The 15,996-nt window shown below is 43.1% G+C and overlaps 1 protein-coding gene across 4 annotated transcripts; it reads right to left on the bottom strand.

Annotated features, from left to right (window-relative positions):
* Positions 1-1,082: 1,082 nt before the first annotated feature.
* LOC141265905 (RNA-binding protein 12B-like) lies at positions 1,083-15,996 on the bottom strand. Of its 4 annotated transcripts, none has more exons than XM_073679586.1 (2): positions 15,955-15,996; positions 1,083-7,066 (listed from the first exon to the last, which is right to left on the bottom strand). In XM_073679586.1, the coding sequence occupies exon 2, from the start codon at positions 7,058-7,060 to the stop codon at positions 5,258-5,260; it is 1,803 nt and encodes a 600-aa protein (XP_073535687.1). In that variant the 5' UTR covers positions 7,061-7,066; positions 15,955-15,996; the 3' UTR covers positions 1,083-5,257. The 4 variants fall into 4 exon arrangements, with proteins under 4 accessions (XP_073535687.1, XP_073535686.1, XP_073535689.1 ...); XM_073679585.1 differs by having other exon boundaries at positions 15,905-15,995; XM_073679588.1 differs by lacking the exon at positions 15,955-15,996 and adding an exon at positions 15,794-15,812.

Raw genomic sequence — 15,996 nt, 5'->3', positions numbered from 1 at the left:
GCCTCGTCAAGAGCTTGTAAGCACTGCACATACTTGGCCACCTCTGATACACTGCAACGGTTGCCAGTAACCTAGACACTGAGCATTAAACATAAGAAAAATAGCAGGATATTGAATAGGTAAATTGGAAAATTGCTTGTTTTTACTAAGAATATGCAACTTAAACGGGAATTCCCATCTCCAAGAACGTATCCCAACATGTAGTAGGTGTAATAATATTAGCAAATATCTCCACTTAGAAATGTAGTATAGTTCTTCTAATTCGCTATGTCTCTTACACCATGTGCAGGGCATTGCAGTAGCTTAGGTATCCATGGTTACAACCACTCATCTAGTGACAGTTAGTTGCTAGTGATAGTAACCATGGATACCTAAGCTACTGCAATTCCTGCACAAGAGGAAAGATATAGTGAATCAGAAGAACTATACTACATTTCTAATTGGGAGGCATTTGCTAATATTATTACATCTACTACATATTGGGATAGAATATGGGAATACCTCTTTAAACCAATAGTGGTATGGAGATTCTCTCTTTAAGATGGCTTTCACATATGCAGTTTTTTGTGTAGATGTTGTAAGACAATGCCTAACACAAAAGAAAAAAGTATTTGGTTTGATCACACCTACAAGTTTTTAATGCCCAAGCCAGAAGTTGATCCGGAAAAAGGTAGTATAAAAATGACTTTATAGAAACTTAGGTCTTTAGTTAAAATTGCATTTGCAATTCTTGTCTAAAGGTGCCATTAGATGTACAGAAGCTGTTAACCCTCCTTTACACACGTGTGTTTTAATGGGGTGTAGAATATGCTGCCAGACTCCTTTGGCTCATCTTTGCTCTCATCAAAGGATGGGACATGTTGATATCCAACATGCCTGATCCTTTTTCTCCAACAGCTGGAGTAAGGGAGGAGGGTTAGGACACCACCACCATACCATACACTTTAGAATTGGCAGACTGCTGAGGCTGCTGAAATGTGTTGGTTTGGCAGACATGTTCTGTGTAAGGACACCTAAGAAGTACTTCTGAAGTAAGTAAAGTAATGGAGGCCCTGGAATCACCCAACGTGCTTAGTGGAAGCTTTAGGTAATTATCACATTTAATGTAACATTAGATTTAATGGCACATGTCTTCCAGCTAAACTGTTACCAAAACACATTTTTACAGAGAAGCTTGTACTGTTATGATCATATATCAAAGGAGAAAAAAAAGTGGTTTAAAAGGAACAGTAACATCCAAATTAAACAAGGAACAAGTAATTTTAATAATGTTCAGAAAGTGAAAGTAACAACACTCAGCCATCTCAGAAGTCTATGCCTTCAGCGGAAATGTTTATTTCTGACTTCCTTCATTAGGGTACGTTTCCACTGAGAGTCGTTCACGTGAACCTCCTGCAGCAGAGATGCCACAGCGTAAGCAACGCGGATATCATTGGAAGGTCATGGCGGTGACCACACACTTCACCCTTCGCATCGACATCCACAGCCTAAAATTTACTTTCTGTGGATCTTAAACCCGCAGCTCTTATCAGTTTACTCCACATATATTTTTTTGTATCAGGCTAATTCAATTCTTTTGCACTATGCTGGCACTTTAGTGGATTTTCCTCGAGTCAATACCCAGCAGAAAATCCACCGCATTTTTCCTATGTATGAACGAGCTCTTAAAAGTACCTAGGCTTATATTGTTTTTGCTGCCCCAAAGTGCAATATCTTTTGGGCACTTGCAGACCACTTTGGACATTCAATCCTATGTCTTGTCTATTCCCAAAGACAAAATGAAAGGTGTTTGTAGGAACAGGACCCATTGTCCTGCCAAATAATGCGCTCCTGAATGTCATATGTTGGGGTATATCCTTCCCTAGATGTGTCTGCTGTATGCAGTGAGGAATGCATCAGCTTTTCAGATTTGTGAATTAACATAGAAAATCATCTGTATAAAAACAAAGCAAGTTTAGTGAGGACCTCTAGAGACCCCCTCTTGTGGCTCCGGCACTGAAATGAATGGAAGGACACACAAGAATTAGCTCTCAGCTAATAAAGGAGCTAAAGGCAGAAAACATAATGAATATTCATGAACAACTAATTTAATAAAGATAGACATGAAATTAAGGGGATTTCACGGTGCGAAATAGGAAGAAAATTGTATGCTACTGTAACTAAAACTTGTGCAAAAAGCAAGCGGGGTCCCCGTGGCTCTCTGAACTTGTTAACGAGTCAATGTAATTGGAGGGGAAAATGATCTTCATAAATGTTGCTGGTCAGATTTGGTCATGCTTCGTGAACACGAGTGCACTTATCTTCAGAAATGACTCAGCTGAGGAATTCGACAATGTAGATTGAAAACAATTTAGAAGATTGTATTATTAAACAAGTGAACAACTTACGAACCGAAGTAATTCAAGGTCAATGACAAACTAGTGACTTTTTATACACATAGCTACTATCTCCCTGCATGGTGGTCAATCCTTTCTACTACAACAAACACAAAAACTCTCCCTCCTGGGTAGTATCGAATTTTAACACATTTTGTACTCCTAAGACTATGTGCCCCGTATACCGAAGGGCTGCTTCAGACATCCGTGCACATTGGTCAGAGTACATACTAGTCATGGGTCTCCCAACCTGAGCGTCACAACCTCAGATATATATAAAGCAATCATACTCGTGTCGGGAAACCTATGGCCAGTCCATGCTAGGACATCTGAAGCAGCCCTTAGATAATCTGCCGGACACAAACAGAGCGTAGTAAGATTAGGATTGTATTTCTGTCCAGCTGCTACACCGATGCCTCCACCTTGTGCCATTCACTGCACTGGTTACCCACCCACTATAGAATACAATATAAACTTCTCTCTCTCTCAGTCACAAAGTTCTCCACATTTCTGCACCGCCCTACATCTCTTTCCTCACCTCTGTCTACCAATCCTTAGGGTACAGACAGACAGCTGTATTACTCGCGTGAAGATCGCATCGCAATCCTCGGACTAGTCAGCTCTCCTGACCTGAGTGTGACATCTGCATAGAAATACATGTGGTCAGGCTCAGGATAGCCATGAGCCAGTCCAAGGATTGCGATGCGATCCTGACGCGAGTAATATGACTGTCTGTCTGCACCCTCCCGACTCTGATCTAGGATATCAGGAAAGATAATGATTGGGATCCTTGTGTTTTTCTAACAGATAAACGCTGCTAAAGCAGTTTGACTGTGGCTTATTTAGCATGAAATGACCAGCTATGCTTTCTATGTGAAGTTTAGGAAGTAAATGGCCTGGCCAAACATTTCAGTGCACCTTCCCACCTACTTATTTTCCATCTATCTCCATCCCCCCTCTTTGATTGATTCAGAGCTCTTTGTTTTATAGAGCTTGAAAAGGGCAAGACAGATGGAAAACAAGTAAGTGGGAAGGTGCACTTCAATGTTTGGCCACACCAAGGGTGCACTCAGCGCCTGTGAATGAGGAAAATCCAGGAACCGCAAGAAAAAATATTTTAAGCCATCATTTATTTTAGATGTTAAAAGATGTGAAAGAAAAATTAAAAATACAAATTGAACGCCAAAGTCGACGCGTTTCAAGCTCTTAATCCTGATCTTCAGGATTAAGAGCTTGTACAGCTCGAAACGTTTCAATCTTAGCATTCAATATGTATTTTTAATTCTTTTTACATTCTTTAATATCTAAAATAAAGATGATGGTTGAAAATATTTTTTCTTACGCTTGCTGGATTTTCCTTTTTCTTCTTTCATTGCTTTAGTGCTCAGGAAACCATCCCTAACCGTGCCCTCACTCCAGACATTTCTCAATCTGGTGAGCTGATGGTATTTTTGTCTTTTTGCACCCAGAGCCTGTACTTGGTTTGAATACTACAATACTCATAGATCCCCCTTTAAAAGTGAACCTGTTAAAACACTAAAAAGAAAAGTGACCTCACCAATCTTCACTCGTCTTTATAGATGTACGCTGCAAAAAAAAAAAGAGAGAGGAGGGGGGGGGGCTGGAAAAACACCACCGGTGTCAAAAAGACATGGTGTGCACATACCCTGACTGTGAAGAAGTTTGTGAGAACTTACATGCTAAACTGTGCAGTGTGTTACAAGCAGCCCAATTGATATGCAGGGGTTTTCACGCTCATCAGCAGATTTTTGTTATTATTGTGCAAGAAGCCTATCAAGAGTCTGCCTGGCAGGGGTATTCTGCATATCACAATACCATGCTGCCTTCATAGAGAACAGCTATGGGAGCTGACATGTTTCCTGGGTGTAAAGACTGTTGGCATTGATGCATCTGGGCATCTTAGGGAACAGGTTTTATCTACTTAAATGCATCTATTTTGAATTTTTGCAATTGCGTTCATTATAACTTCTCCGCTTTTTAGCTTTCTGCTTCCCTGGCACAATGCTGACTGCAGAATGAGTTAACTGAGGATCTGTGAGTGCATTCTGAGAAGAGAGTTTACAATGCTCATCTGTCTTTTTCTGAGCTTCTCTTGTCCTGAACAAAGTTCAGCTAAACTTGGACGTAGTCTGCGGTCATAAAATCAACAGAAAAGGAGAGGGGAAAAAAAAAGTTAAAAAAAGAAAAATTCCAGGAAGAAGGAACTCACCGACAGATTTTCAATTAAATCATTCTGCAGCCATTAATGTGTAAGGAAACAGAAAATGTGAAAGCCAAACTATACAGAATTTTAAATGACACAATTGTAAAAAATATTTTTAACTCTAAACACATGCATTTGAGGGAAAAAAAAAAAAAAGTCCCAATAAAGTCCATATTCTTTACTGGGGTGGATTTCTAAGCAAAATCATCTCTTAGGCTATATTCACATTAAATCTCATAGGTTAGTCACCCAAAGATTGCTTTTATCGGCCTCAGTCGGGTGTATGTATTGGTATACCACTAATTGTACTTTCTTATACAGTGGGCCACCATGTTTTATTAAAAAGAAAATTATATTTGATCCTGTCTTTATAATGGTGCTAAATGGAAGATGTATGCTACTGTATGGTTGTACTGTAGGTCACATCAGAGCCTTCCATTGGAGGTATACGGCAGGCAATGCTTCTAACATAGCTAAAATCCATCCACAACAGGACACTTACTCTAAGCGGGGGGGGGGGGGGGGGGGGGGATTAGAAATTAGTACATATAAAAATAACCACCACACTTCATCATCATACGCTATCGTCACTTGAAATCGCATCTTACAGGATGGCATTATCATGGTCTAGATGTATATGCTCTTTGCTCAAAATGCACTAGGCACTTTGTGTATCATCTACTTGGAGAGCAGTATCATCGGGTGTATCGCCTGCCTGGACAGCAGGATTATCGGGTGCATCGCCTTCCTGGACAGGAGGATCATCAAGTTCATCGCCTGCCTGGACAGCAGGATCATCGGATGCATCATCTGCCTGGAAAGCAGGATCATCGGGTCCATCATCTGCCTGGACAGCAAGATCCTTGGATGCATCATCTGCCTGGACAGCAGGATCATCGGGTCCATCATCTCCCTGGACAGCAGGATCATCGGATCCATCATCTGCCTGGACAGCAGGATCATCGGATCCATCATCTGCCTGGACAGCAGGATCATCGGGTGCTTCATCTGCCTGGACAGCAGGATCATCATCTGCTTGGACAGGAGATTCATCAATTGCATCATCTGCTTGGACAGGAGATTCATCAATTGCATCATCATCATCTGCTTGGACAGGAGATTCATTGGGTGCATCATCCGCCTGACTGACACATTCATTAGTGTTGTCCGTTTGGTGGAAACCCGAATCTTCATCTGGGATGTTGTCGTTCTGGTCATCTTCGTGAGGTGTATTATATTCCTGTGTGTCATCCTCATCAAGTAAATCATCTTCCTGGGTTACACACTCATTTGGATCATCAGGGATCAAGACTACAGCATTGGCATGCAAGAAACCTTCCAGCTTATCCTCAGGAATTCGTCTCAGTTTGATTTCCCTGTCTCTAAACTTCTTACGATGCAGCTTTTCAGCTAATTTCAAGTGTTCTTCAGATGAGAAGCTGACCAATGCTTCACCAAGGCTAACTCCATGTTTGTCAGCTAGCAGTGAAATGTCTTCTTCATTGAGAGCCAAGCCAGCGAAGAACTTCTGAATGTCACTTTTCTTCAAATCCGGAGGAAAGTTTCTCATAAGAAGGCATTTTCCCTTTGAATGATGTGAGGATAATACTCTCCTGCCTTTTATCATATTTATCATGTTTGTCTTAGAAATAGGAGAGATGAACAGAAGACGTCCATTAAGCATTACTTTGTCAAGTTGAAGAACTCTCCTGACGTCCTTCTCCCTTTGGAATACGACGAAACATTCTCTTGTTCTCCGGCCCTTCTCGTCATGCAGAAACCGAATGTGATCCTCACTCACAAGGTTAAAAAACCAATTCCTCAAATCTTTTTTCTTAGTGGTATAGTTCAGGTTTGTCACGTGGACGTGAAAGTCACCACTGTATAAAGGGTCATTGGACATTTCTTGTGAAGAGCTTCTATGCCTTCGGGGAGACCTAGATCTCACAGGAGGAGATCGGGAACGAAATCGTGGTGATCTAGAATTACTGTGAGAAGACCGAGAATGCCATGGTGGCGATCTTGTATACTTTTGCTCAGGTGGCGGATATCTTTGCGGAGATCTAAAATGCCATTGTTGTGACCTAGATTTCCGAAATGATGAATCAGAAAGCCTTTCTGGAGACCTTGAATGGTGTCCTTCTCTTTCATGCCCTGATGTAAAAGAATCTCTACCTTTATGGACTCCGTTTCTAGACATTTCAAAGCTTTTTAAGGAGTGCGCCATTTCTGATATAGAGCTGCGAAGAGCATACACAATGGACCCCCTTAGGGAGCGGCCAGATAATCGAACAGCATGTTGTGCATCTACCCGTGAGCTGAAGCTAATATAAGCCACACCACAATGACCACCAATGATCGTAATTCCTCCTTGGGGAATATCCAATCCTATAAAGTGTGATCGAAGATCTTGTAGGTTAACAGCAGATGCAACTCCTTCTAAACGGACAACTTGTGACATTTTTACCTGAGGAGACAGAAGAAAAAAAAAAAACAACACACTTTAGATTTTTTTTTTAATAATTTCAATTTAGAAGAACAGCATTATTGAATGGATGTAAAAATACATATTTTTCAAGAATGAAAATGTGAACCACAAAGATGGAGGAACCAATAGCATATCTATTTATTATCCCCTCACGTCCACACAGGTTTGGGCCTTACAGGATTATTTTGTGCAGCCCTCGCCTGTTCCTGGAGTCCTGCTGGCTGGCGCATACACAGTTATTACCGTCTCAGCAATGAATGACTAAGGTCAAGATCCGAAGAGGAGGTTTTGACGCTCCTTGGGAAATATTGAAATCTCGTGTCCACTGTGCTTTTGTTTTTAATGCTGTGACCTGAGGTGTATGTTTGTAATTGCCAATATGTCAAATTCTCCTGCAGATACGCTAAGTATGTGCAGATTTCTCCCATAGAATTCCACATGTGTAACAGATAAAAGTCTACACACATTATGTAAGGTATGAGATTATATAAAATAAAAATGTATCTCTTTGCGACTTTTATATTACATTTGTATTTAATCTCAAAAAGAGGTTTTCCATCTTTTTAGCGCATAATATTTATATATTTTTTTCATACAGGTAATCCTCAATCCCGACTTGTATTAATCATTTTTAACCTCAGGTAATACCTCCCGGACATAACACTTTAGACCACTACTTCAGAAAACTGGGGAAAAGAAAAAAAAACCCATAGCGGGTGTAGAGGAGGAGTCAAACAAAAAAAAGACTATAAGACCGGTAGATGGTATAGACGCAACAAATGTATTTAATCTGTCATCGTAACAACTTAATGAGGATGAAAAAACATTATTATCCAAAGGGCTATCCTTCTGTCCTACCCACAAATTGAGCGATTTTGATATCTTTCTCGACCTCCATTCCTTCATTAGGAAAATAACCCTTAAGAGGAATTTTGCACTGAAACCCGAAAAACCTACACAGGATAAAAACCCCGTAAACTTTAATCCTAACCCCTCATTACATGTTGATCTAAAGAATAAATCCAAGTTTTATCCTACAGAAACTAAAAGCCATCAGATAGACACGTTCAATGAGATTACTATGCAATATCTAAAGAAAGTCATAAAAAAAAAAAACTATGTTTAATAGAGATAAAAACTTGAATAAAAAAGACAGGCTCTAAGCGATCTAAAAGGAAACAAGAACATAAGATCAGCAGACAAAGGGGAGGTATTGTCGTCCAGAACTATTTGGATTACATGGGAGAAGCCAATAAATTTTGGATGATACTCAATACTATAAGGAGATTTTCTATGACCACTTAAAAGTATCATTCCCACTTACAAGAAAAATTAGCGCAGAAGCAGCAGGGGATGGGATACTCAATGAAAATGAAAGGAAATTTCTAAATGTAAAAAATCCAAATATGCCCTTTTTTTACCATCTCCCCAAGATACATAAAGATTCCGTCAAGCCTCCTGGGCGGCCGATCATATCAGGCATCGGGTCACTTACTAGTAACCTAGTGGAATATTTAGATGTTATACTACAACCACACGTGAAGAGCTTAGAAAGCTATTTATGTGATTCCAGTCACTTGATACAACAGGTCAAAGGTTTCAAGTGGAAGAAATCATATTTTCGCCAGTCTAGATTTAGCTTCCCTCTACACAAATATCGAACTAGACATCGGTTTATTGTGCATCCAATATGCCATCTCCCGAGATGAGCGCCTGTCCTCTGCACACAAAAGTTTTATTTTAACTGGATTATCTTTAATTGTACATAATAATTATTTTTTAAAACACATGTACCATCAGACCAAAAAGGTACTGCGATGTAGTCCAAGGTCGCGCCTACGTTTGCAAACATTTTTATGGGAGGTTTTGAAAGTTTTTGTTTATGGAGGGAGGTTTTACAAGGGTATTGTTTTCTATAAAAGATATATGGATGATTTATTTTTGATTATAGACAGACATCATTTCACCAACTGTTTTTGTTCAATTTTTAAATGACAACCACTGGGGGATCTCGTTCAATTCTGAGACCAACAAAGAGAACATAAATTTTCTAGATTTTACATTGTTTATAAAAGGATGACCTGATCACCAAAAATTTTTTTTTAAAAAGGCGACTCTATTCATTACAGTAGCGGGCACTACAAGTGGCTGAGTAACATCCCATATAACCAGTTCCAGAGAATAAGGAGAAATTGCACCCTAGAAACAGATTTCTCCGAACAGTCGAATATCCTTAAGCAAAGGTTTACCAAGCAGAAATATTCCAAAGGATTAGTAAGATTCCTTTGAAAGAGTAAAAGAAACCTGTGGCCAGGATTCCCTCATGACTTACAAATAAAAAAAAGGAAATACTTTTGAAGATGGTTTGAAGTTCATTACCACTTTTAATCTTCAACATAGAGGTATCAGAGAAGTCCCGTAAAAAAATTGGTACATTTTGAGGAATGACCCAGTTTTAAAAGATATTATACCAAAAGACCCTGCTATTGTTTTCAGAAGAGCTCCCACCCTAAAGAATATCTTAGCTCCTACTAGAATACATACTCCCTATATATCATCTGGAATAAACACTAAAAAGATCAAAAGCAGAATAAATAGATGTGGCAGGAGGAATTGCTTGTGTTGTAAATCAATCACTCGCTCTTTAGATAATTTATTTTCAGTATCTACTGGAGAAAATTTCCAAATTAACAGCTCTATGTCATGTGACACAGAGTATGTAGTACATATGATTCAATGTCCATGCACGAAACAATACGTGGGCAGAACCACACAGCATCTACATAAAAGATTAAATTCACATAGGCATAACATTTAAAACATGGGTTATCAAGGCACATGGTTAACCACCACAAACAGGATTTTAGCTGTTTAAAAATCATGCCCATAGAACACATTCCCGTTCACACCGCTAACAGAATCCAGAGTCTAAACCGGAAAGAGGTCTACTGGATTTATAGGCTGAATACATTAAAACCACAAGAAATAAACGAAGTATCAGAAGTATGCATTTGAATAGGTTGATTCATTTTTCAGTCACAATAATCGGGTGAAAAGGGGGAAGTGTCCCTCTTTTTGTCATTGATTCTTCCTTTTTCATCCTTGAAGGCTCTAGTTGATGTTACGCCCACGGTCCATAGATTCTCTATCGAAATCATGCAAAAGTTTTTTCGAGTGCTATCTAGTGTAATATAATGAGAGGTATAGGTAATGAGAGATCTTTTCTTTCTTTCATTCCCTCTTCTCTATATGGTCCACTTATTCCTCATATTAATTATTTATTATCATATTTTTATTTAAGTCTTTCCATACCTATCAAGTCAAGATCAAATTAACAATGTGAAAGTATAAGTCTCTGTGTTTTGAGATAACCCTCACTATCATCTAATCCAACTATTCACATCTTTTTCTAAAAGAAAGGTTACTATATATTATAGTTTGAAGGAGATAGATATATTATTTTTTATATATCCCCCCCCCTTCTTTCAGCACGTTTTTTCAATAAAATTTGGTTAGCACAATTGATCTGTGGAGATATATAATGTGTGTGTATAATATATATATATATATATATATATGGATATATACAGTACAGACCAAAAGTTTGGACGCACCTCATTTAAAGATTTTTCTGTATTTTCATGACTATGAAAATTGTACATTCACACTGAAGGCATCAAAACTATGAATTAACACATGTGGAATTATATACTTAACAAAAAAGTGTGAAACAACTGAAAATATGTCTTATATTCTAGGTTCTTCAAAGTAGCCACCTTTTGCTTTGATGACTGCTTTGCACACTCTTGGCATTCTCTTGATGAGCTTCAAGAGGTAGTCACCGGAAATGGTTTTCACTTCACAGGTGTGCCCTGTCAGGTTTAATAAGTGGGATTTCTTGCCTTATAAATGGGGTTGGGACCATCAGTTGTGTTGTGCAGAAGTCTGGTGGATACACAGCTGATAGTCCTACTGAATAGACTGTTAGAATTTGTATTATGGCAAGAAAAAAAGCAGCTAAGTAAAGAAAAATGAGTGGCCATCATTACTTTAAGAAATGAAGGTCAGTCAGTCCGAAAAATTGGGAAAACTTTGAAAGTGTCCCCAAGTGCAGTTGCAAAAACCATCAAGCACTACAAAGAAACTGGCTTACATGAGGACCGCCCCAGGAAAGGAAGACCAAGAGTCACCTCTGCTTCTGAGGATAAGTTTATCCGAGTCACCAGCCTCAGAAATGGCAGGTTAACAGCAGCTCAGATTAGAGACCAGGTCAATGCCACACAGAGTTCTAGCAGCAGATACATATCTTCAACAACTGTTAAGAGGAGACTTTGTGCAACAGGCCTTCATGGTAAAATAGCTGCTAGGAAACCACTGCTAAGGACAGGCAACAAGCAGAAGACACTTGTTTGGGCTAAAGAACACAAGGAATGGACATTAGACTAGTGGAAATCTGTGCTTTGGTCTTATGAGTCCAAATTTCAGATCTTTGGTTCCAACCACCGTGTCTTTGTGCGACGCAGAAAAGGTGAACGGATGGACTCTACATGCCTGGTTCCCACCATGAAGCATGGAGGAGGAGGTGTGATGGTGTGGAGGTGCTTTGCTGGTGACACTGTTGGGGATTTATTCTAAATTGAAGGCATACTGAACCAGCATGGCTACCACAGCATCTTGCAGCGGCATGCTATTCCATCCAGTTTGCGTTTAGTTGCACCATCATTTATTTTTCAACAGGACAATGACCCCAAACACACCTCCAGGCTGTGTAAGGGCTATTTGACCAAGAAGGTGAGTGATGGAGTGCTACGCCAGATGACCTGGCCTCCACAGTCACCAGACCTGAACCCAATCGAGCTGGACCGCAGAGTGAAGGCAAAAAAAGCCAACAAGTGCTAAGCATCTCTGGAAACTCCTTCAAGATTGTTGGAAGACCATTTCTGGTGACAACCTCTTGAAGCTCATCAAGAGAATGCCAAGAGTGTGCAAAGCAGTCATCAAAGCAAAAGGTGGCTACTTTGAAGAACCTAGAATATAAGACATTTTCAGTTGTTTCACACTGTTTTGTTAAGTATATAATTCCACATGTGTTAATTCATAGTTTTGATGCCTTCAGTGTGAATGTACAATTTTCATAGTCAAGAAAAATCTTTAAATGAGAAGGTGTGTCCAAACTTTTGGTCTGTACTGTATATATGCGCTATACCTTGGTGTCTACTAATGGCTATGTACCTGATGAAGTGGACAGGACGTCCATGAAAAGCGCTGTTTTACTATGTTTCAATAAATAAGTTATATTTACTAATCTACTACTGGAATTCATCACAAGGAGGAGCGTGTAGTTAAGAGACAAGTCTTTATCTTCTTATTGGAACAGTCCCTAAAAATGTCATGCAGACACTTGGTGACCCAATCATATGAAACAAAGGTGATCAACAGGTTAAATAGACCTCCCTCACCTATCTGATATTGATGACCCATTTAAAGCCCCCCGTCAGGCTATGTGCCCACGATGCAGAAATGCTCAGGATTTTTTCCTGAGAGTTTCTGCATCTCCCTGGCAGAAAAAAACGCATGCAGATTGTGCATGCGGATTGTACATACGTTTTCCTGCCAGGGACATGCGGAAATGGAGCGTTATTCACTGACATTTCCGCATGCGGATTGACAAGCGCTTTCCAAGCGATTAGCATCACTTGGAAAGTGCTTGTGACAACTAGGTCACACTGTATAAATCCATGCTCAGCTGCGATCCAGCCTGTCATCTCAATGCCATCCCAGCGTGGGAGAATTCTCCTGCTCAAGCGCTGAGCGCAGGAGAATTCTCCCACGCTGTCAGTGACGTGCATGAGGTGAGCTGAGTTCATTGGACATGAACTCTGCTCATCTGGATGCCGTCACAGCCAGACACTGAGGAGCGCAAGCATGCCTGCACTTCTCAGTGTCTGTGGCATGGCAAGCTGGATGGCAGCTTTCTGCTGCGGTCCAGCCTGTCATCTCGATGTAGCAGAGCTGGAGCCGTCCTGGGAACCATGGAAAGGTAAGGATGATGTTGGTTTATTATTTTATTTTTATTGCAGGAGATTGTTGGCTTCAGCTGGAATGGGCGTGATGCTAAGTATGGTTTAATTTAGAACATTAAAAAATTGTGTGTTTATTTCAATTTAAAGGACTTTATTCTGGGTGCTTGTGGTTTTTTTTTTAACTTTGACTATGGGGTTAGTAATGGGGGGTGTCTGACGGCTGGTGTTTCTAGCCTGGGAGGGGGCCAATATTCATGGCACCCTTCCTGGGCTATTAATATCAGCCCCCAGCTGTCTGCCTAGCCTTTGCTAGCTATTAAAATAGGGGGGACCCCACGTAATTTTTTTTGGGGGGGTCCCCCATTTTAATAGCTGGTAAAGGCTGGGTATTCAGCTGGGGGCTGATATTAGTAGCCTGGGAAGCTAAGTGGGTATTACCCCCTTCCCAGGCTTCAAACATCTGCCCCAGCCATCTGCTTAACCTCCGCTAGAGACTAAAATTATGGGGAACCCCACGCCAATTTTTTTTTTAATAAATCCTTTTTTAACACTAAATGACAAGTACAGTAATCAACACTATCACTGTACTTATTATATATGTGACTGACATGTTTCTATCTAATCTAATCTATGTGTGATGCTCTATTCTTTCTGTTCTAAATTGTCTGGTACCGGTGTATGCCGCTGAATTGCCGGCCGGCTTTTTTTTAAAGAGACGGGTGCATGAAAACTGGAGGGCACTAGTGTGTTCCAAGTGTGGTGCTATGTTTTTCATGCACCCTCCTATATACCCTGCCTGCCTGACGTTGAATTGAGCACTGTTCCCATCGATTTGGGCAATTTTTGACCCTCTGCAGACCGCCTGGGGGGGGGGGACGACTACCAGAAAAATGCTCGAGTTTTCCATAGACTTACATTGGGCTCGTTGCTCGGGTCGAGCACCCGAGTATTCCAATGTGCTCGACCCGAGCATTTTAGTGCTCGCTCATCACTAGTAATTACACAAATACTATAGTATACATGAAAATGAGACATGGCACAGCAAAAAAGCAAACGGAGACCAGTGAGCAAACCTATTCAACGAGGATGGAAAAGATGGACAACAATGTCAATTCTATAGTCTGCCCTAAGATCACCATAATATAGAAAATCAGTTAAATGTACAACTGCGGCCTCCTCTCATCATCATCCCCCCCCCCCTCCATGCGGCCTCCTCTCATCAACCCCCCCCCCTCCATGCGGCCTCCTCTCATCAACCCCCCCCCTCCATGCGGCCTCCTCTCATCAACCCCCCCCCTCCATGCGGCCTCCTCTCATCAACCCCCCCCCCTCCATGCGGCCTCCTCTCATCAACCCCCCCCCCTCCATGCGGCCTCCTCTCATCAACCCCCCCCCCTCCATGCGGCCTCCTCTCATCAACCCCCCCCCCTCCATGCGGCCTCCTCTCATCAACCCCCCCCCTCCATGCGGCCTCCTCTCATCAACCCCCCCCCCTCCATGCGGCCTCCTCTCATCAACCCCCCCCCCTCCATGCGGCCTCCTCTCATCAACCCCCCCCCCTCCATGCGGCCTCCTCTCATCAACCCCCCCCTCCATGCGGCCTCCTCTCATCAACCCCCCCCCCATGCGGCCTCCTCTCATCAACCCCCCCCCCCCATGCGGCCTCCTCTCATCAACCCCCCCCCCCATGCGGCCTCCTCTCATCAACCCCCCCCCCCATGCGGCCTCCTCTCATCAACCCCCCCCCCCATGCGGCCTCCTCTCATCAACCCCCCCCCCCATGCGGCCTCCTCTCATCAACCCCCCCCCCCATGCGGCCTCCTCTCATCAACCCCCCCCCCATGCGGCCTCCTCTCATCAACCCCCCCCCTCCATGCGGCCTCCTCTCATCAACCCCCCCCCCTCCATGCGGCCTCCTCTCATCAACCCCCCCCCCTCCATGCGGCCTCCTCTCATCACCCCCCCCCCCCATGCGGCCTCCTCTCATCACCCCCCCCCCATGCGGCCTCCTCTCATCACCCCCCCCCCCATGCGGCCTCCTCTCATCACCCCCCCCCCCATGCGGCCTCCTCTCATCACCCCCCCCCCCATGCGGCCTCCTCTCATCACCCCCCCCATATGCGGCCTCCTCTCATCACCCCCCCCATATGCGGCCTCCTCTCATCACCCCCCCCATATGCGGCCTCCTCTCATCACCCCCCCCCCCATGCGGCCTCCTCTCATCACCCCCCCCCCATGCGGCCTCCTCTCATCACCCCCCCCCCATGCGGCCTCCTCTCATCACCCCCCCCCCATATGCGGCCTCCTCTCATCACCCCCCCCCATGCGGCCTCCTCTCATCACCCCCCCCCCCCATGCGGCCTCCTCTCACCCCTCTCCATACAGCACCGCGGCCTCCTCTCACCCCTCTCCATACAGCACCGCGGCCTCCTCTCACCCCTCTCCATACAGCACCGCGGCCTCCTCTCACCCCTCTCCATACAGCACCGCGGCCTTCCCTCCATGCTGCCCATGTGCTCAGTGACGGGCAGGGAACGCTCTAGTGCGGTCTTAGCTACCGGCCATACCCCGTGTGCACAGAGGGGGCCGCTGTAGCTGTTCACTATACATGTGATAGACGCGTCCTCTGACGCCCGCACGCCCGCCCCAGTGTAATGGCAGCAGGCAGCCGGAAGTTCCGCACCGAATCTCTCCACGGACAGAAGGGAAATGATCACCGAGACCGCGCACCGTCATACGGGCAACTACAACCCCAAGGATCGTCTAGGGAACGTTCTCTCTTTACGGCACCTACCGTACGTAGAGGCGCGATCGCTTCTTACCAGCCCTCGCCAGCAGCCTTACCTGTCGTGACGTCACTTCCCGCTTCAGGACGGAAGTGCTCTG

This window comes from Phyllobates terribilis, unplaced genomic scaffold (assembly GCF_046119375.1).
Source record: "Phyllobates terribilis strain yellow unplaced genomic scaffold, ASM4611937v1 Scaffold_4__5_contigs__length_816908805, whole genome shotgun sequence".
Taxonomy (NCBI): domain Eukaryota; kingdom Metazoa; phylum Chordata; class Amphibia; order Anura; family Dendrobatidae; genus Phyllobates; species Phyllobates terribilis.
Note: the sequence above shows the minus strand (reverse complement) of the source record. Positions and strands in the feature narration are given on the sequence as shown.